Raw genomic sequence first — 23,733 nt, forward strand, 5'->3', positions numbered from 1 at the left:
CTACTCTATCCTACAAACTGTTGGCCTTGCCACAGTGGGGTGCCTTGTATGTCTCAAAGATACAGATAACCAGACCATAGGAGCAACCAATTAAGAGGGATATCTGTTGAGGGGACAGAGTAATATATGGTTGTATTTTCTGAGGATATGCAACTCTATTGTATGCTAAAATATTCCAGAGGTAAAATAACTACCTTTTCAGATATCTGGATGTGGACTACTCAGGGGGTTGTTGTCACCAAAAAAACAAATCTGGCATTCTAAAGAGTGGAGCATGGAATGTTAGATCCATTGACCAGGTAGGCAGATATGAGAATTTAAGAATAGAAATTAACAGGTTGAAGTTAGATATAGCAGAGTTTAAAAAAGTGCAGTGACAAGAAGAAGAGGCCTTCTTGTCAGTAAGTAAAGGGTTATCAACATATCATCAAATACAGGTAGAGCAGGAGTTGGTCAGAAAACAGGAATGTGGGCAAGTTACTATGAACAGCATATTGAATGCATTATCGCAGATGAAAGAGTGCACAACCCAACACCCACTAAATTACTACAAGTCTATAATTCTACTAGTTCCACAGATGAAGAGACTGAAAAATATATGATGAGACATAGTGAATTACTCCGATCATTACAGGAGGTGAACATTTAATTATCACGGGGAACTTCAATTTGATAGTGGAAAAGGAAGGAAAGAAAAAAAGGAGGGAAATGCAGATTGTGAGAAAGGAATAAAAGGGGATGCTAAGTGGTAGAATTTTACACAGAGTGTATTTAATCATCACAGACACTTGGTTTAGGTGTCATGAGAGACTGATGTACACGTGGAAGAGGTGTGATGATGGTGAAAGTTTCAGTAGGACAGTTAATGTGAAACAAGATTTTAAACTGCAAAACATTTCTAGGGGAAATTGTGAACTCCGATCATGATTTATTTCTTAACAACTGGAGACCACTACTGCAAAAAGGCAGGGAATCAAGAAGTTGGGCATTAGGCAACAATTAACTAAAATGGAGGAAATGGGTAGCTTCGAGAGATGAAGTAGCCAATATGACAGGTATGCAAAAGGACAAGACCCAGTGGAAATCTTTTGATAAAACATGAGATGCTGAATTTAGTTGACAGGTGAAAATATCAAATTGCGGAATTGAAGTGGACCACTGTTACTTTTTTGTGAGTCTATTAACAATATTACATAGATTTTGTCTCATAATTTATTAGTTTTCTAGATTGAATTTTTCTTGATAGAATTTTTATATAATTTTAAATTTCATATGCACATTCTGATTTTTTTAGTTTATTTTTCATTTTCACAATTAAAATATTTCATTTTCCTGATGGGGCTGTCAGTAGACAGATATATAAAGGTAAGTGTAATGATACAATATTCTCCAGAAGTACACAGTTCAAGCACTTTGAATGAGATTGAACTGATACAGTATAAAATATTAAACATGTTATTTTTAAAAGTGGTCATTTTTTCATTTATTATAAATGTACTGGTTTTCTTCACTTTTCCTGTATACAAAATCATGTCGAAATGACAATTCAAATTTCTACTATTTTTTTATGAATCATTACAGTTATGGCAAACTGGCAGTAATTTTAGTGGAAATGCCACTGGTATTTCAATTAAAAGTCCATGTTCATTATGATCTACATCTTGGAAAATATAATGATATAAAAGAAGAAAGAAAGTAACTGTTGTGAAATTATATAAAAAGACTATAATTTTGTTTAAAATGGAGATGCGGAGGGAGGGGAGAGCGGGGGGAGGGAGAGACTCTTCATCTCCGTTTTAACCAAAGAGCACTCGCTCTCCCTACACACACACACACACACACACACACACACACACACACACACACACACACACACACACACACACACACACACGAAAAATATTGACTGCATCATAGAGAGTGTCCATCTAATAATTATTAAGAACGACCCATTAAAATTATCTGCTGTTATATATATATCACTGCAAAGAACTCAAAGTTCGCAAAAATGCTTATGAGAAGCACAGTAAGCTTTCAAAAATAAAAATATTTCACTTGTCACTGTAACTGTGCATAGTTAATAAATGTAGATTCATAGTGATCTCTAATGCTGAAAGTTACTAGTCGACTTTTACACACTGGATGGCACTGCATATTAAATTACAACGATACAGCAGACGTAACAACATTATAGATAGGTAACACTTTTTACCAGCATAGACAGCAACATTGTTCACCTGAGAATTTTTGCAATATAATGGTGTAAAACTTGTTACATGGTGCAAGCGAATTAAGAATGATGACATACACTTTGTAACCGATGTTTATATATTCTCAGACAGAGTAATAACCTGAACATTAAATGCACTTTTCGAATTAAATTCCTGTCTCAAAATCATTATAGCTTTTAACAAACAGTTCGTTTCTTTTTTTTTTTAATTTTCTAGGGCTACGAGCCTCACATTACTATTTACCCTGCTTTGTTCACTTTTGGCAGAAGTATCACATTGTACATATATTATGAACCAGCCTGGTAAGTGGCATGTAATACATCTGTGGGCTCGCTCACATAAATAAGCTCAATGCACTGAAACGAGCAAATAAAAAACTGCTAACTTGACTTTAAGTACAAAACATTCCATTATTCTACAACATTTTTTGTAAGGAAAGTCCTTTTTTTTCAGTAATCTCAGTGTTAGACTGTCATCTATTCTCAAAGGCATATGTATTGTTTCTCATCATAATTAGTGCAAAACATAAAACAGCTTTTTAAACATCTGAGATGTATAATTTCAATGTAACAATATAGCGGAGATGCTGAGTCGCGATATTCCAAAATTTTTTTTTTATAAGGTACATTTTTTAAATGGATACATGTTCCGGCCAAATCACGAAATGTAGGACCAAATGTGCCATAACTGAATCAGAGAACCGACAGATACTGCATACTTACATAAACAGAACAATTTGTAGATCACGACACTTCGTTAGAGCTGATACATTATATTACATGAACTACTTATCAATTTGGTTCAAGGAGTGAAAATAAGGGAACTCTTATTCAGAATGAATAACTTAGTAAGTTACTGTAATTTTTCTGTAATAGCCAAGAAAAGTATAAAGTTGTCAATATTGTGCCAACTAAATTTTCAGTTTAATACTCTCTTAAAACAAAAAATACTCTTATAATGCAAGCAAAAGAAAATATGTACCTATATTAAAAGGGCTACCTATTAATACTGATTTCAATGTTTTTATGATTATACACATCATTCACACTTCTACACAACTAATTTCTAAAGATACTGAAATCTAACATGAACAACTGTACATTTTTATTCATTCACTTTATTTACATCTAGATGGAAAAATATATTTTATACATTTCTCTTCTAAGGTCACACAATTTTTAAACAAATTGTGTTGTCGCTTCCCATTGTTGGTAATGCATCAAACTGCACAAACATTCCCACATCTTCCCTGCGAAGAAAAGTGATTCATACTCTTAACAGTTACAATCATATACAGTTCTTTTTATTTTGATGTGTGTCCTTAACATGTACACATGTACGTTATCTCATCTTATGTCGGAGAAATAGATTACGGAAACATAGACCTCATTTTCAGATTTTAGTGAAGGGAAATGTACCATATTCAATCTCAAGGGTTGCTGCTGTTGTGTGACCACCATGAAAGGAAGGAAAATAATGATGATATTATTATTATTATTATTATTGACAGGCAGTCAAGTAAATAATTCTTGTTGTAGATCAATTGGTTTCCTAAACTGCAGCTCTCAATTAACTGAACAGTTAATAGTATTAGTATATAAATCCAAAACACACACATTGAATTTTTCAGTAATATTTTTACAGTACTTCAAGTAACTATTTATCTGAATCAGATGTGTGTGAACTAAAAACACTAAAATTTGTTATATACAGTTACAGTGAATTAGAAGCGGCCAGCGGCTGCCCTTTCCTTTGCTCTGAATTGGCGACATGTGTTTTTCTTTCCTTCCCTTCAACATTTGCAGTATTTACTCAGCATCACCCTGCAGTTGTTCAACAAAACACACACTGCACCATACAACATTTATGAAATCAAAATATTACAAATTTAGACTATTAATTTTTCAACAAAGTGACATTACTGATAACCATTTCTATACAACAAGCTCTACGTAATAACATATAAAAGTACAATAAATTATGGAAAGGAAAAAAACAATCATTGCACAAGCGGACAGCAATCACTCAATTATAACAACACTCAAGAGTAACCAGTTAGTGAAACTGACTACATCCTCAATCTGTGGCAAATTTCATTCAGACAAATCCACTATGCTGACTCAGTTCCGTATTTTACTACACAATCCATCAGTATTTAGCAGGCATATATCTAAATTGAAACCAATAGCCACTAAATGTGAGGTCAAAATGACACAAATTCATTTTATGCACATTGAATCTGGAGAAATCATATCAGTGTTACTCTTGGGGACAAAAAGAATTACAAGTTCAAGGTCAGGATCATTGTCTCTGTTTGGTGGCCAACCCCATTTACAACACACAAAGTAAGACATATGTCAATTTACCAATGTTCATTTAATTTAAATATTCACAAGTGTCAAGTGCTAAGAGACACCAATATGGTTCTTAGCTGTGATGTGATTACATCCATGTTCAACAATATGTAAACAAAATCTAAAACACTGTCTGAGGGTTACTTTTTTAACACAAAATAAAATTAAGGTTCAATATCCAATAGTTCACTCATTTATTGGCTGTAGCATTTTCAATTCTGTTGTCTCCACTTACCAGGCTTGACAAAGTTTCAATCATTCACTCACATTTAAAATTGTGTTCATCACTACAATGCTTTACAATTCATCTCTTAACAGAGTATAACGGTTTTTAGATGGTGCTAGCTTCTTAAAGGTTGATTCTGGTGGTGTTGTAGGTTTCTTGCTGGTTGTGCTACTGCTTCCACTACTGCCATCAACTCGTGGTGGGTCAGTTACAGGATCGGGTCCATAATGGAACTCTCTATGCAGTTTCCCCGTATGCAAGTCATTTAGAAACTGTTTTAACTTTCCTGGTCTTTCCATGTCTTTGATGTCTGGGAATAGGTACATATGTTTAAAACTGTCAATTGCTATTAAGGGCAGGTCACTTAACGTTTTACCTAGATGATGTAGTGGATGAGTAAATTTTACTCCATCGGCTGTCAAGAAGTTGATGGAATCTGAAATTTTGTAACAAGTAATTAATAGGCAAGACGAGACAAATAACACCAAATAAAATAATATTCTTCACTGAATATAAATTTACTTATATCACAGGAAATACTAACGTTTTTCAGATAGAAGTTCTGACTGGACAACATCATTGAATTTTTTCACTATTTCATTGTCATCTGGATTGTGAAACAAAATTAAAAACGGAAGTCCCTCTTCAGTTAGTTCTTCAGCATTTTCAAATGTAATCTCTCTGACTAGCGGCACACATTTTTCTGATGCCCATATGTTGAATTCATCATAGACACTCAGATTTCCCTTGAATGTCTCATCTTCTTCATTGGAACGTGCCTTATCTGGTCGGAAGGCAACAATTGGTTGACCAGGTGGGTGCATCTGTGCACTTGCATCACTGATAAACAAAAAGAACAACATATATCAACATTCTGCGATTCTGTGCCACATAGCACAGCTGCAACAAAATTTTCTTATTAGCCAATTAATGCCAAGTGGCTCAAAATGTGTTATGGTTTGAAATGTTTGTTTCTTTCCACATTCTGGATCAAATATCTGATGAGGAATCACAACTGCATGTTAAATTATACATACTCAATTTTTTTTTCAATGCTTTAATGTACGTATATGCCAACAAAAGATGCAGACGATGCACGCGCGCGCGCCCACACACACGCACGCGCACACGACGCGCGCACGCACAAATTAGTGAGAACAACAATCAAAGAAAGTTTGCAGGTAAATATATCACCAGAACTATGTTGCAGTTATTGTGAATATAGCTACCACAGCTCAGAGTCTCTTGCAAGTTCATATGCTTTTTGTAAAGTATGAAGAGTGGACATGTCTACAATTTAACAGGAATTTTTTTAGGGTCCTTGTAGCAATTTTAGTAATGGTTTTATTTTACACCAGTTATGTACACACAAGACCAGCATTTAAATGAACTATATTATCAGCAAAATGACTTACAAACGTCTGAGATACATGTATTATTGATGTAAATGTTAGCAGACCTTAAGAGACTTGTTAGTGACAACAACTTAAAAAAACATAGACCTCTTAAAGGGCTTCAGCAGCATTAACGCAATAACATCAAATTCAAGATGACCAAAGCAAAGCACCTAATAATGAGTTTGCTAAGGTCCTTTTTTAGTTGACTCACAACTACTTTTCTCGAACTTTGTAGCTACGCCTCGCTAGCTTTATACAGTAGAAAGTATTCATTTAATACTGCCTGGAGCAATACTTTGAGGTATGTACAATTGATATGTATGACCCTGTCAATTTTTATTAACTGCTCTAATTTGAATGTGCTCACTGTATCATGATTTCACATGCTTCAGCAGGCAATTAAATCTTCTGCCACAGCAATAAAGATGTAAGGTGAAAGAGACTTTTGGCAACTTTAATGAAGGGCTTGTATCTGTGACTGAGTTAATTCTGCTTTGACCTAATTCTCACAGTGAATTTTTCTACCAGAGAAGGTGATTTGGAAATAGCACCAATGATCATTGCACTCATTAATCCACATCTGACTGACAACGCTCTGCTTACCAGAAAACCTGTCTAGTATTAAACTTCCTGGCAGATTAAAACTGTGTGCCCGACTGAGACTCGAACTCGGGACCTTTGCCATTTGCGGGCAAGTGCTCTACCATCTGAGCTACCGAAGCACGACTCACGCCCGGTCCTCACAGCTTTACTTCTGCCAGTATCTCGTCTCCTACCTTCCAAACTTTACAGAAGCTCTCCTGCAAAACTTGCAGAACTAGCACTCCTGAAAGAAAGGAAACTGCGGAGACATGGCTTAGCCACAGCCTGGGGGATGTTTCCAGAATGAGATTTTCACTCTGCAGCAGAGTGTGCGCTGATATGAAACTTCCTGGCAGATTAAAACTGTGTGCCGCCCGCGAAAGGCAAAGGTCCCGTGTTCGAGTCTCGGTCGGGCACACAGTTTTAATCTGCCAGGAAGTTTCATATCAGCGCACACTCCGCTGCAGAGTGAAAATCTCATTCTGTCTAGTTTTGCTTACCAGTTGGGTGTCTCAGGCTTGTGTTGTTTAAATTGATATAAATAGACAATATTTTGACTACTTACAATGTGAAAAACTGTTGAGGTACAAATACTTTTACTGGTGGCTTTTATTCTTATCTACAAACAATGGCAGAATGTTCCAAGCATACAGGTTTGGTGCACTTCCGAAATATAATTTGACTTTTTTTTTATCTTTCTCCTCAACACAATCCTTTTATTAGCTGGTAGCTTAACTGCCCTCCCTGGATCTGGTTCTACTAATGAATTCATTGACTTCTTTACCACTACTAGTTGCTTTTCCACATTGATGATGAAAGCCTGATGTATGTTTTTTTATTGGTAGCCAGAATCATCGAAATTATGTATGCATTCATTACACTTACGCCAATCATGTTGAAGAAAACCACCAATGGCCTGTGCCTTGTTTTTTCTCTTCACACTGTATCATCGTGTCTTCTGGTTCACAGTGTCAACGCTGCCCTTTGTGGCACTGTAATTCATTATAACATCATGCTTCTTTATTTGTGATGACACCATTGTTTGTCCATGAAGAGCGCTAAGGATGATAACAGTTTTTCTTACGAACATAAGAAGCTACACCAAACCTGGTTAAAAACCAAAAACATACTTTACATCCTTTAGGTGTAATAAAAACTGGCAGGAAGTTCACCTTATGATTTTTTGGATAGTACCGACTAGTGTCAGATCTTTTGGCAACAAATAAGGACCTAAACCGAGAGATGTAAAGAAAATTATCACAGATGATGATATGTCCAGACTTTTCAAGTTCCATCACCAGAGTTTTCAAAACATTCTCTTCAAGTCACACGGCTCTAGTTTCTTCCTCCTTCCCCAAATACACTTTCATCTTCCAGCAGCACCTTGTTTCACTGTCGCAATCTGTCCAGAACTTTTATTTCCTACCTACCAGGTTTTGATGGGACGTATTGTTGAAATGGACATCAACCTCGAAATGTGACCAACTGTTCATCCAGAGTCATGCACCATCTTGGATTGTAGGCATCCATAAGGGGAATTTCTCATATTTCAAAAACTTCTCTGATTGGTTTCAATTTTTCACTTGACCTATGTTCATGTCGGGTTGCTTTATTGTCAAAGAGCAACACCCTCAGAATAGCATGGAAGCAGCTGAGAGACATAGTTTCACTGAAAAGTGGTTGGCCATTCTCAACACTACAAAGCTGACCAATATCTTTATTTCTTCACTTGTAAACTCCAGTCAGGATCAAAACACAATGATACTTTTTCATTTCATGCATACCTATACCCACCCAGTTCTTGATGGTCCATATACACACTTTGTCAATGGGGGATACATAAACAGTAACATAAAACAAGTTTCATCATCACAGTTCCTAATTGAGCAACTTGTACACAAAATCGGAAAGTAAATTACTGTACCTATATATGTATAAATCTCAGAAGTGCACAAAATGTATTTTTGAACAAGAACAGTATCAAGAATTTGTAAAAAAGATGACTAATGAAAATAAAGTGAAATAAGAATTATGTAAATGCTGATGAGCAACGTAAATGATGACAATCATCACACAGTAAAGATTAATAAGGATACTAATAAAACAATTGTCTCCTGTTAAGTCCAACCCCGTTGTTCACATTGTTGGAGAAGCAACGGCGCAAAGTAAGGAACTGCCTCCAGGGATGAAGTACAGTGGAGACTGTGCATGCCTCAGGGCCACTGCAATAGCTCTGAATGTCTTACAGGAACCCTGGCAATTAATGACCAATGAGGCTCTGGTAAGGCTATGATAGGCCCAGCAAGCCAATAGCTTTCAACAATCAAAAGAAGCCTCAGACCAAAACAAATACTGAAAGTGACAAAAAGCCTTTGTGCATATCTCTCAGGTATGATGGCCAACATGGCTCCCATGACAGAGGGATTTGTCCACAGAATATAGAAGAATTGGAACTGTTAATGTTGTATCCCTAGAAAAGGATGATGAAAAGGAAGAGTTTATCATTAAACTGGAAGATGCTGTCAAATCTCACATGGCTGTGATTAAACGAGACTTTAAAGCTTGAACTGAGAATGGTACAAGAGGATATGAAACAGTTACAGGAAGAAGCAGAGAGCCAGAAGGAAATGGGGACAGGGAGGTGTATTTACTAGACATATGTCTGAGAAATAAATGGATGATTGGTAACAGATGGTATAAGAAAAGAGATAGTCACAAAATTACCAGATACAGCTGGAATTTGGATCAGAAATCGGTAACGGACTATATCAGGGATCACCAAACTACAGCCTTTGGGCCGGATACAGCCCCTCGACGGTACTTGAATTTGCTTGATACAAAGTTTGGAACATGAAAAGTTATGACACAATTTACATTCAAATATTATGTCTAGAATAGTGGGAGATTTTCACATGTGCAGATACCTACTGGTTGCTATGTGCCTTAAACAGCTACGTTCAATTTTAAATTATTGAACCTAGATTTTCTTGTTTCTTGTAATGCCTGCTTGCTATGTAGCAACCAAACACTTTAATTATGTTTATAATTCAATGTCTCTTTCATTTGCAGATCTGTTTACTTCATCATGGCTACTACGAAAAGGAAAGTGGAAGCCAGGTGTCATGTTTTCAATGAGGGGGGGAGTAAAGTACTTCATTTTGGATACAAAAGACCACAAAACTATTTACCTAACTTGTGGCAAAAGTGTTGCTGTTTTGAAACTATGAAACATACTATGAAACAAAACATCTCTCAACATATTCAAAGTTTTCTGGAAAGTTATGTTCTGAGAAATATCAGTCCAACTTATGTAATTTAAAAACCCAAAGAAATCTCCTCATAAGAAATTTTGCTGGAAATGAATCTGCCACCCTTGTAATATACAAAATTTTTCACAAGATGGCAGAACAAAGAAAACAATTTGATGATGGCAACTTCCTCAAAGATTCTATGGTGGGAGGAGGAAATGACTTGTGTTGCAAGAAAGCCATTTTGTTTGGAAGTACCAGCCTTTCAGCAAGTTCAGCCATGCGGAGAGAAGAAGAAATTGGAGGGAACCTAGTGCTACAGACATGCAAAATGCCAATAACTTTTTGTGTTATTCTCTGGTGCTGGATGAGTCTATTGATGTCTCAAATACATCATGTCCCAAGTACATCACAACTTCTCGTGTTCATTTGTGGTGTCAATTTGAACTTGCACTTTCACATAATGGAAGTGTTGTTATCTGTTTGCAGCATGCATGGAACATCATGTTGATGTTGATGGTGGTGATGATGATGATGATGATTTGGTTTGTGGGGTGCTCAACTGCGCAGTTATCAGTGCCCGTACAAATTCACAACCTTTGCTCAGTCCAATCACACCACTTTCATGAATGATGATGAAATGATGGGGACAACACCAACACCCAGTCATCTCGAGGCAGATAAAAATCCCTGACCCCGCCAGGAACCAAACCCGGGACCACGTACGCATAGACCAAATGGAAAAGCTATTTTCACGGAAGCGCAAAAGATTCTGCAAGACTATAACCTCCAATGGAGTCAACTTTGATTTATTATGGTTGACGGAGGGGAAGGGGAGGGGGTGACAGGACTGAAGTGAAGAAGGGTTTGGTGGGGCAGATCAGGACTCAGTTGGAAAGTTTTCAAATTCAGGATGCTCTGTTCATACATGGCATCATCCATCAGCAAGAATTCTGTGGGAAAGAGGGAATTATTGCGTGAACTTCAGACATAGACATGCGTTCCATCACTGTCAATTCCAGGTTTTTATTGAATGACCTGATTCTGAACTCTGTTACTTGCATCATTACAGAGTAGTGACTTGGCTTTGATAACTTTTTTTAATTCACAAATATGTTGAGTGTGTCATAATTTTTTGTACATTGCTTGCCACTCACCCATCATTAAAACAGAATGCTGAATTTAGTTTTACATCCTTTTTCCCCAGAGCTTTTGTTCTGGCTTTTAAGTATTGCACAGAATGATGGTGCGGACTGCACTTGTTATTTTGTCAGTTATCTGGTCAGCTGTGAAAAAAGTTTGATGACATCTGGACTATGTCACAATAACTGATGAAGTCACAAGATGCCTGACAGTGATACCAAGAATTAATCTATATGGTGACCACAGACTATTAGTAGGGACACTGATGAAATTCAGAAAGGGTACATAGGGACAGACAGACATGCAAAACTCAAGTGCTGGGAACTAAAAGATAGACACAACCTAGAGAGATATAGGGGAAAGATTAAGATACAGCTACCCTAAGGCGAGAGGAAGGATGCCAAGGAAAAATGGAACAGCTTCAAACAGACTCTAGTCGAGGCAGAGGAAAAACATATGAAAGGACATCAACCAAAGTCAGACACCAAAAAAATCCATGGTAGTATAAGTGCAGAAGCATCAAGGCAAAGAATAATGCATGTCCAGAATGGTTCAAAGACAGGTTGGAACGTAATAGAGACAAATGAAAATGATAAAGCACAGCATCATGACAAATGATAACACTGTAAGAAGATGTTTTGGGAATAATTCACAAAATAAGTAAAAGAATGGAAAATCCAGGACGGAATGTAACAATATTATGAAAAGAAAAGTTGCCACACACCATATAGTGGAGATGCTGAGTCGCAGATAGGCACAATGAAAATAAATATAGCTTTCGGCCTGTAGGGTGATCGTCGAAAATAGATGACACACACACACACACACACACACACACACACACACACACACACACACACACACACACACAGACGACTGCAGGCTCAGGCAACTATAATCACACTGCGAGCAGCAGTATCAGTGCATGATGCGAGTGGTGACTTCCACACGACTGCAGGCTCAGGCAACTATAATCACACTGCGAGCAGCAGTACCAGTGCATGATGCGAGTGGTGACTTTCCAGAATTTGTTAACCTTGAACCTTGCCTCACTACCATTCCCCAAATCCCTCAACATGCAAACTAACCTTATATCTGCAGAAAGAACTGCAGTCCACCATCTAAAAACTGATCCTGACCTTATAATCCTACCTGCTGACAAAGGCTCCACCACTGTTGTTTTGAACCGCACAAAGATTACATGGGAGAAGGACTCCACCAGCTGTCAGAAACAGCCACCTTCAAACGTTACCACAGTAACCCCATTCCAGAAATCCAGCAGGATCTCTAGTCACTCCTCAAATCCTTGGACCCATCCCAGAACCTCTCTCTGCAGTCCATCTCTCTGCTCACCCCTATCACTTCCCACACTCCTACCTTCTGCATGCTTCCTGAAGTCCATGAACCCAACCACCCATGACGCCCGATTGACGCCGGTTACTGTGCCCCCACTGAGAGAAGCTCTGCTCTCGTAGCCCAGCACCTTCAACCTATTACCTGGACCCTACCCTCCTATATAAAAGATACCAACCATTTCCTCCACTGATTCTCCACAGTTCCTATCCCTTTATCACACGGTGCCCTGCTCGTCACTGTTGATGCCACCTACTTTTACACTAACATACCTAATGCCCATGGCCTTACCACTATTGACCACTACCTTTCTCAAAGCCCAATGGATTCCAAACCAGCAACCTCCTTCCTAGTCACCATAATTACTTCCCCTTTGAAGGCATTACCTAAAAACAAATCCAAGGTATGGCTATAAGCATCCGCATAGCACCATCCTATGCCAACCTATTCATGGGCCATCTAGAGGAATCCTCCCTATGGACCCAGAATCCTAAACCTGTCACCTGGTTCAGATTTATTATATCTTTCCAATCTGGATCGAGGGTGTGGACACCCTATCCACATTCCTCCCAGAACCTCAACAACTTCCCCCCATTTGTTGACCTCCATCTCAAAAATGGCTACATCAGTACCTCCGTCCATATCAAACCTACTAATCACCAGCAATACCTCCATTCCAACAACTGCCACCCATTCCATACAAAGAAGTCCCTTCTTTACAGCCTAGCCACCCAGGGTCATCACATCTGCAGTGACGAGTGGTCCCTCTCAAAATAAGCCGAGGTCCACTGAAGCCTTCACCGACCGTAATTATCCTCCCAACTTTGTACAAAAACAAATCTCCCGTGCCTTATCTTTCGAGTCTCTAACCACACCACGTAGTCCCACCGTCCGGCCACGGGAGAGCATTCCCCTTATTTCAGTACCACCCAGGACAAGAGCAACTGAATTACAGTCTCCGCCAGGGTTTTGACTACCTCACGTCATGTTCTGAAATGAGGAATGACCTGTCCATTATACTTCCCACCCCTCCCACAGTGGTATTCTGCCATTCACTGAACCTCCTCAATATACTAGTCCATCACTACACAACTCCTGCTCCTAACCCCTTACCTCATGGCTCTACCTCTGTAATAGACTTAGATGCAAAACCTGTCCCACACATCCTCCCACCACTACCTACTCCAGTTCGGTCACAAACATCACCTATCCCATCAAAGGCAGAGCTGCCTGTGAAATCAGTCATGTGATCTACAAGCTAAGCTGCAACCACTGTGCTTTAACCTATGTGGGCATGACGACCAACAAGCTGCCTGTGCACATGAATGACCACCGACAAACTGTAGCCAAGAAACAAGTGGACCACCTGGTTGCGCAGCATGCTGCCTATGCCATATGTATTCTTCCCACCAACACAAGATTTTCTGAATTGCACAGGTGGGAACTTTCCCTGCAATATATCCCATGTTCCCGTAACCCTCCTGGCCTCGACCTTTGTTATTCATTGTCCCACCCATACAGCCTCCCTGTTCCCATTACAGCACTATACAGACTTCATTTCACCATCACACCCAGTCTTTTTACTTCTCTCCTTTTCCACTATCCCCTGCCCACCCTCTCCCCTGTCCTCCATCTAACCTCCTGACTGCACGTAGCTGCCCTATCCTCTCTCCACTTTGTCCCTGTGCACTCCCGAGCAGCACTGCACTGTCCGTCACCCCTACTCTATCTACCCTATTATTCCTCTCCCTCCCTGCCCCAGCCTCCTCCTTATCACCACCCAGTCACCATTCCCATCATGCACTGGTGCTGCTGCTCGCAATGTGGTTGCGGCTGTCTGAGACTGCAGTCGTGTGTGTGTGTGTGTGTGTGTGTGTGTGTGTGTGTGTGTGTGTGTGTGTGTGTGTGTGTGTGTGTGTGCGCGCATGCACGCGCGCATGCGTGTGCTCATTTGCCTATCTGCAACTCAGTATCTCCTCTATTTGGTGAGTGGCTCCTTTCCTTTTCATTAATACTGAAAGAAGTAAAAGACAATTTTATGGATGATAAAGGATGATATACTACATATTAGGTAACAGAAGGAAGCAAAATGAAAATATTTCAAAAGTCATCAACAAAGAAGGAAAGCCCTTGCAGGAAGAAGAAACAGTTTTGAAAGAACACTTTGAAAATTTATATGGAGGACAGCATGCAACAAATACATGTAATGAAATAGAGGGAGGAGAAAGAAATGACAGCAATGTGGAGGAAATGGAAAGAGAAGTTTTGATGATGCTGAATGTAGAAAAAGCTGTATTAGAAGTGAAAAATGTCAAAGCTCCTAGCAAATCACGACATCAGAGGGGCACTGATTAAAGCAGTAGGATCTACTGGGATTCAGTGGCTATAAAGGATAATGAGAATAGATTGACCTATAAAGAAATTTCTGATGACAGTGCAAAGGCAATTATTCTACCTATTTTTAAGAAGGATGACAAGGCTCTCTCTCTGTGAGAACTTTAGAGGAATAGTATATCTCTATGTGAGATCCTGGATATGACAGGAAGGAACAGTATAAGGAATGAAACAGTATAAGGAATGAAACAATATGGAACACACTTCAGATCAATCCAAAAAGAATCTCTCTAATATAAATGGCATCTTGATACAATAAAGATATGAGACAAGAGCACATCAAGGTACCGTCCACAGAATGAAAATCAGTTTTAATTTTGGGATACACATTAGCACACAATCAAGAAACTGTTTCTTATGAAGACAATTTGATAATCAAAAGAAAATAAAGCCTTCTAGAAACAGGAAAACAATCTTCTCAATCAAATCTGCAAAACATATGAAATGAAATTTTCTGAGGAAAACAAAAAGATGGTTCTTCCTGAAAGATACTACAAAACATTGAAATACTGAAAATTTATGAATTCTTAGAACTATGAATAAATGCTGTGATCACTGCTTAAGAATATGAGAATGGGATAAACATCTGTCAAAAGTAGTAGATGAAACTAGAGACTTAAAGTGAAAACAGAATTAGACTAGCTGAAGGCGGAAAGGAGGGGGAAAGGAGGAGGAAGGGAATGAAAGGAAAGTAGAAAAAGACAACAGGGCCAGATATCAGTGTTGTTCTTGTAGGATATTTCAACAACATAACTCATTATATTCATTAGGTGCTACCTGAGACTGCTCATCAGTGGAATGTGTCGAGCAAGAATGATGCTGATATCTGGAGAATACCTGATGCCTCAAGATGTCACATAGTCATGCAACTGAAATTTAATGTTCTAGAAAATAGCTATAACAGAAATGAGATATATTTAAATCATTAGCCACAAAATTCAGTTATTGGTTTCTCGCAGTGGAAGCAAACATTGCACCCAAAAATAAATAACTAAATAATGATGCATTAGGTTTAGTTACTTGTGTGTCTATGGGTGTGTCAGTCCATTCAGTTCCCTCCCACCACACTTAAAAAACACACACATACTAAATTTCTTCTGTGACGTAGAAGGATCTGTCAAGAAAATACGGTTTCACTTTGCATTTGAAGCTAGTTTCATTTTCTGCTAAGTTCTTTATGGGATAAATGCTCTAAAATTTTTATGGCAAATAACTAACTCCTTTCTGTGCCACACCAATGCTGAGTGAAGGATAGTTTCTCATTTCTTTCTAGTCATAACGCTTCTCTACAAGAAACACTTTCTTCTTTAGTGATGAGTTAATCACAAAAGATGATGTTATAAGGCGTTAGGTGAATGAAAACAGGAAAAGTACAAGTTTCACATTTTTGTATCCATAATCTGATATTATCCATAACACAGACATTGCAGAGCTTGGATGTTTAAGATGACCTGTAATGTGTCACTTCTAGTTCAGTTTCGTAACAGTACATATATACCTACAAATATACAATATTTTGTTTCATTTATTTACCTCCCTTCATGCATTATGTCCAATGATGTACACTATGTGATCAAAAGTATCTGGACACCACAAAAACATACGTTTTTAGGTGCATTGTGCTGCCATCTACTGCCAGGTACTCCATATCAGCGACCTCAGTAGTCATTAGACATCATGAGAGAACATAATGGAGCTGCAGAACTCAAGGATACCGAACGTGGTCAGGTGACTGGGTTTCACTTGTGTCATACGCCTGTATGGGAGATTTCTACACTACTAAGCATCCCTAGGTCCACTGTTTCCAATGTGACAGTGAAGTGGAAACGTGAAGGGTCATTTACAGCACAAAAGCGTACAGGCTGACCTCGTCTGTTGACAGAGAGAGACCGCCGACAGTTGAAGCAGGTTGTAATGTGTAATTAACAGACATCTATCCAGACCATCACACAGGAATTCCAAACTGCATCAGGATCCACTGCAAGTACTATGACAGTTAAGTGGGAGGATAGAAAACTTGGATTTCATGGTCGAGTGGCTGCTCATAAGCCACACGAAGTCTCGCTTGGTGTAAGTAGCGTAAACTTTGGACGATTGAACAGTGGAAAAACATTGTGTGGAGTGACGAATCATGGTACACAATGTGGTGACCCGATGGCAGGGCACGGGTATAGCGAATGCCTGAACGTCATCTGCCAGTGTGTGTAGTGCCAACAGTAAAATTCAGAGGTGGTGGTTTTATGGTGTGCTCGTGTATTTCATGGAGGGAGCTTGCACCCCTTGTTGTTTTGCGTGGCACTATCACAGCACAGGCCCGCATTGATGTTTTAAGCACCTTCTTGCTTCCCACTGTCGAAGAGTAATTCGGGGATGGCGATTGCATCTTTAAACACGATCAAGCACCTGTTCATAATGCACAGCCTGTGGCGGAGTGGTTACACGACAATAACATCCATGTTATGGACTGGCCTGCAGAGAGTCCTGACCTGAAACCTACAGAACATCTTCGGGATGTTTTGGAATGCCGACTTTGTGCCAGCCTCACTGATCGACATCGATACCTCTCCTGAGATCAGCTCTCCGTGAAGAACAGGCTGCCATTCCCTAAGAAACCTTCCAGCACCTGATTGAACATATGCCTGCGAGAGTGAAAGCTGTTATGAAGGCATTAGCCAACACTATATTGAATTCCAGCATTACCGATGAAGGGCGCCATGAACTTTTAAGTCATTTTCAGCCATGTGTCCTGATACTTTTGATCACATAGTGTACTTCGGTCATCGGCAGTATAGTGTTGCATACATCATCCTTTATGTAAGTTTAGTGACTGCTCATTTGCAGAGAACCAGCCATTATCTTTCATGGAAATTTTATTTGCATTTTAAAATGTTGCTTCTCCATTATGTTTCATTCTAATACTTTTATCATCAGGAAAGAGAACCATTTTTGCTTCTTGAATATGTGATGGCAGATCATTTATTTATAACAAGAACAAGAGTGAACCCAAGATCAATCCCTGTAGCACAAATGTAGTGATTATTCCCCATTCTGAAGACATTGTTTCAATTTAAACACTCCCTGTTTTTTGTTTTGTTTCTTTTTTTAATTTTTTTATAGCACAGTCTGCATCCTCACAGTTACAAGAACTGGTTAAGAATAAGATCTCTGATACCATAATATTTTAGCATATCTAGTGAGCTATAAACTGCTCAATCAGATGCTTTTGACAAGATGCAGAAAATACTAGTTTACAACATTTTGCTATTTAAATTTTCTAGAACCTGATTCGTGAACAGAAAAATTGCACATTCTGTGGAGAGACCTTATTTAGATCAAAGTTGAGATTTATCTTATTTTTAGAGTGCTAAGGTTTTGTACACACGGTCTTTCTAGAAATGGATTCCTATATTTACATAGTGCTCAGTCAGAAAGAATACGTAACCTACCTTTGACATTATAGTTCATGTAAACAGTTAAGTTTATCAGCTATGTTTTTAGGCCTCTAACATTTTGGTGCATCACTTTAAGCTTATTAAAAGAACGTTCTTTTGTGTGACACTTCATTTACCTGGAGTTCTTTCAGAGCAGCCAGTCTTGAGGTATTTAGTGTAAATAAATGTCGTGTGGCACTGCAGGCTGGTGCAAGCCCTTTAACTGGGTAGCACTTCGGCAACTTAAACATGTGTGTCCTTGAAACAAAGCACCCAATTTTCCCTGGACGGTCACCCATCCATGTACTAGCCAGGCCAAACATTGTCTAAGTATGGTGATCGGTTGGGAACCCATGTTACCAACATGGAAAGGCTAAAAAAGATTTACCTGTGACATCGGAAACCATAGGAATTCGACCATGGAGATGGAGATGGAGATCCCCCCCCCCCTCCCTCCCTCCGGCCTCTCCTCTATGTTTTCAGCTATTATTTAAGTCAATCTATCTTCCCCCTTGCATTTTTGGGTGTGTGCTATTTCTTGTGCACCATCATCTCCTAATAGTAGCAACTGGCACAACACCAATGTGAGCCTCAGTTAAAGTCAGCAGGAACCTGGTCAGCTCAGATCAGCATACCTGGACTGTGCCAATGCAGAACCCTAAATATGCCAACATTTGTTTGTGAGGTGGTTGCACCTAGCTCTTCCAGGTCATTGCTGAGACAGTGTTCTCTGTTCTTGGCATGATTGTTGCCTGCTCCACCACCTGGTCTTCTTCACTCAAATCCGTAGTCAGTTGCTTGGCACAGGCCTACTCTATTACATGATCAAGGTAATGCTAGGTTTGACAATACAGTGATCCTAGTTTCTCCTTGAGTGGTTTGCTACATCCCCACCCATAATTGCTGTCTAGCATCAAGCACTTTCGTTTTTTTACTGAATAAGGCTTCTAACCTGTATCTAAAATTCTTATTAATAATCTGCTGTACCCTATTTTTTTCTACAGCTGAATGAGGCTTCTCCTCTTCCAAAGGTAAAAGGCTGTATCTGATCAGCAGATCATTGATGAAACAATTATACAATAACAGGATACACAACACCTCAATAGGTCACAGGGAAAGTCTGAAGAATTATACCATTTGTGTTGTTTCTTGTTTAGTAATAACCCATACTATTTTTGTTTTATACTTTTGGAGTGTTTATTTTTGTGCATAAAATTTGCATTTCACTTCTTAATAACAGAATACAGAACAATACTATTGGTCTTGGAAATTAGAAAACTGTTTCAGCTTTATGAAAATCCGTTTATTAGACTCATGACTGGTTTCACGGCATTTCAACCACATCCTCAGGTGAAGATCTAGATATAAACATATAATCATTATATTTGCCCTCTGATATATGCGTGTAATCTCAAACATGACTGTACTAGAAAGTACTTATACGTCAGGTCATAAGATAAGCAACATTGGTTTGAAAGACCCACAATGAAAACTAAACTGTGCATGGTTTTGTTGGTTGTCACACAGTATTTCAATAGGTCTTAGCAATTAATTGGAGATAGGATGATACATTGCAGATGTAATTTTTTCAACTACTGCCTCCTTACCATTTTAGTTTTCATTCTAAAAATGTTGAGTCCTCCATATACCCAGCATTGCTCACCTTATGATTTGAAATACTTCAGTACCTTCTAATACAGCTACATTAAGATTATACATTTATACAAGAGAATAAATGTAATTGTTATGTGTTTATACCTAGATGTTCATCCAAAGATGTGGCTGAAATGTCACAAAATTGGTTGCGAGTCCAATAAAAAGAATTTCATACAGCTGAAACTGTTTTATAATGACCAACATGCATATTTGCAACTGTGGTTGCCCCGACTATACATTCTTTTGAATACTATTAGTACTGAAATGTCAGCTCTCGGCTTTAATTAGCTAGAGGAGTTTCTTTACAGTGTGAGACAATTTAATCACAGGCTGGTTTTTGCTTTTATTATTTTTACCCTCATTTCTTTTAGGGTGAACAAGTCTTAACGAAGTTGCAGGAATATGTTCAAGAAAGAGTTAAACTGTTCCGCTATTAACTGTCTGCTTTGTAAATCTATTTCCTGTGTTCTTCCCGTAACTTTTCTTTGCACACTGAGATTGTGGCATGGTTTACAATGTTGTGGTTTACAATTCCGTAATACAGATTTTTATGATGTGAAATAACTGCTCAGCAAATTTTATTGTTTATTTTCCACTATCATTTATCAGATAAACCTTTCGTTATTACTTTTAACCCTACATCATTCAAATACCTCGGGTCTAAAACCAAATAATCAATGGTTGATGCACAATGTCCAGTCCTCGCTGTGAATGTTGCTGGGGAGAATAAATCAAAGTTAGACATCAGCAGCACTATCTGTCCTTGATCATGAACAATAATATCATAAAGAAACCAACACTGAAGTCTTCATAAATAATTATTCTCCAGTTAAGCATGCATAATCTTATTAAAACTCTCTCTGGCTACTGTATGAATCTTAAGGTATTCCCTGAGAGACACGCGCGAACTATGAGCACTATCAGATTGCTTGTTTCTTGATCCACTACTGTTGATCAGGAATTCAAACACCTGTTGAACAAGATAGTTATCAAGTTAAAGGGCTTAGAATTTCATATTCTGCTCTCCTTTTCCTCTTACTGGTTCTATAGAGGTACATCAAAATGTATATACTGATTTTGGTCATTTCCATGTGATGTTACAAGTGCACATCTGCTGACATTCCACTTGTCCTTTCATTTTTTCCTGTATGGGTATTGTAAGTTCATCCTTTTTACAAATGATGCTCCTGATGTTTTGGTGGAAGGTAATAAATGATCAATTCCCTGCAACACACAAAATGTTTACCAGAATGTATTACTACTGCTCATGTTCTGTGTTGTTACCAGGCCTGGTAGGATATGTAGGGGGCATGAAGGTGTCAAGTAGTCATTGTGAAGGACACTGAGGTGTTGCAAACTTTTGTGGGACAATGTTATCAACGCCTGACATAATATGAATGGGTCATCACTGTTTCTCTTCATTTGGACGCCTGGTGGAATTTTGCAATATCCAGATTTGTGGGGTGTTCAGGTATGATTGATCAATGTCTGATCACTTGGGAACATGGAGGTGGGTACACTCATTGTGAAGGTTCGGTCAACTACTTGCGCACCATATTCTGCACCAACCACATTACAACTCCTACACACCTGCAACTTCCATCCAAGAATGAGTAACAGACTCCTGTCACATTGTGTGTCATCCCTCACCATTGGTGTTGGGTCAGGGAATTACTCCCCCACACTTCAGCTAAATTTATGACCACAACACAAACGGCTGTATTTGGAGTGGTGCTGTGATCAGGAAGCATGGATTGCTGATGAATGGCATTGTACTGTGTTCAACAATGAATCACAATTCTTTACTACCCTGGATGATCATCGGAGGATATGGTGGCAACCTGAGAAGAGGTCTCATTCTCCAAAGTTTTGGAGAGAGAGAGAGAGAGAGAGAGAGAGAGAGAGAGAGAGAGAGAGAGCATTTTTACTCTTAGTGTTGTGTGGGGAGACATCAGGTAAGATTTCAGTTCACTACTGGTAGCGAGTGTGGGTACTCAAAGCACAATGGATCAGCATACCTGGACTGTGCCAATGCAGAACCCTAAATATGCCAACATTTGTTTGTGAGGTGGTTGCACCTAGCTCTTCCAGGTCATTGCTGAGACAGTGTTCTCTGTTCTTGGCATGATTGTTGCCTGCTCCACCACCTGGTCTTCTTCACTCAAATCCGTAGTCAGTTGCTTGGCACAGGCCTACTCTATTACATGATCAAGGTAATGCTAGGTTTGACAATACAGTGATCCTAGTTTCTCCTTGAGTGGTTTGCTACATCCCCACCCATAATTGCTGTCTAGCATCAAGCACTTTCGTTTTTTTACTGAATAAGGCTTCTAACCTGTATCTAAAATTCTTATTAATAATCTGCTGTACCCTATTTTTTTCTACAGCTGAATGAGGCTTCTCCTCTTCCAAAGGTAAAAGGCTGTATCTGATCAGCAGATCATTGATGAAACAATTATACAATAACAGGATACACAACACCTCAATAGGTCACAGGGAAAGTCTGAAGAATTATACCATTTGTGTCGTTTCTTGTTTAGTAATACTTGAATTTGCAATCACTACAATAATTTCAGATATTGTCTCAAAAGGTTGAGTTTCGTTTCGTTTCCTCCTTCCCTTCTGGGTGAGTCATTTTTTTCAGGTAGTATATATTTATTCTGCAGTCTGTCTATTGAGCAAATTTACGGTAAACGTGGCCTAGGGAACACACACACATGGAGTTGCTGGATACTTCTCGTAATTAGCTATGCAAGTAGTTTCTTATCACAAACTTTCAGATGACATCAACTGAGGGGCTATGCTTCAGAGATACCTGTATGTGGATGCTCCTTTCTCCCACGTGACTCTCCAAGCTCTGTAATAGCATGTTCCACAGAATGCTTTAATTCAACACTTATCATAATGAGGAAGGGGACATCACCGCACTAAAGTGAACAGTATACTCTGTGATGTGCCTGATGTCATCAAAAATTCTGTAATTGAGTCTGTAGTCTAATGGGTTACCTCTTAACCCTCCGCCCCCTCCCAGCTATTATCACTTTATATTATCTCTCCGCAGGTAACACAGATGGGAGGCGGGGCACATGGAGTATTGGTATGTGATGGGCATCCGCAATCTCGACATGTGATGCTGGAAGTATAGAGGGAAGACATATGGCTGAACTTCCAGCATTTAAAGCACTGCATTGGGGGAGGGATATAGGGCTTTACATCACAGCAGTAGACCATCACCTTGACCTTCTCGGGTAATGTATCAACCTCAAAGGCCAAGATGAAGGCACCGGTGGCAACCTGATTATCCGTCAGACCCCAGTGGACACGCAGAATGAAATGTACACCTCGCCACTCTAAATTGGCATGCAGCTCATCGTCAGACTGCAAAAGAAGGTCCCTGTGAAATATGATACCCTGGACTATATTTAAGCTCTTATGGGGTGTGATGCTTACAGAAACATCCCCCAGCTTGTCACAAACGAGTAACGCCCGTGACTGGGCAGAGGATGCTGTTTTGATCAAGACTAACTGAGATCTCATTTTGGACAATCCCTCCACCTCCCCAAATGTGTCCTCTAAATGCTCAACAAAAAACTGAGGCTTCGTCATGAAACAATCACCATCAGCTCTTGGATATACAAGGTAAGGGGGTGAATAAGAGCCCCTACCATCCTTAGCCTGACATTCCTCCCACGGTGTGGCCAGGGAGAGGGACAATTTG

General features: G+C 39.0%; 1 protein-coding gene across 1 annotated transcript in view; it reads right to left on the reverse strand.

The window, feature by feature from the left end:
- Window positions 1-3,313: 3,313 nt before the first annotated feature.
- Window positions 3,314-23,733, reverse strand: part of LOC124794993 (endoplasmic reticulum resident protein 44) — a 96,361-nt gene continuing 75,941 nt past the window's right edge. Inside the window, exons 6-7 of the mRNA XM_047258746.1 lie at window positions 5,356-5,651; window positions 3,314-5,247 (exon numbers count right to left, since the gene is read on the reverse strand). Coding sequence (XP_047114702.1) covers window positions 4,883-5,247; window positions 5,356-5,651 — 661 coding nt within the window. The 3' untranslated portion in view covers window positions 3,314-4,882. The remainder of the gene's footprint in view (window positions 5,248-5,355; window positions 5,652-23,733) is intronic.

This window comes from Schistocerca piceifrons, chromosome 1, assembly GCF_021461385.2.
Source record: "Schistocerca piceifrons isolate TAMUIC-IGC-003096 chromosome 1, iqSchPice1.1, whole genome shotgun sequence".
Classification (NCBI taxonomy): Eukaryota; Metazoa; Arthropoda; class Insecta; order Orthoptera; family Acrididae; genus Schistocerca; species Schistocerca piceifrons.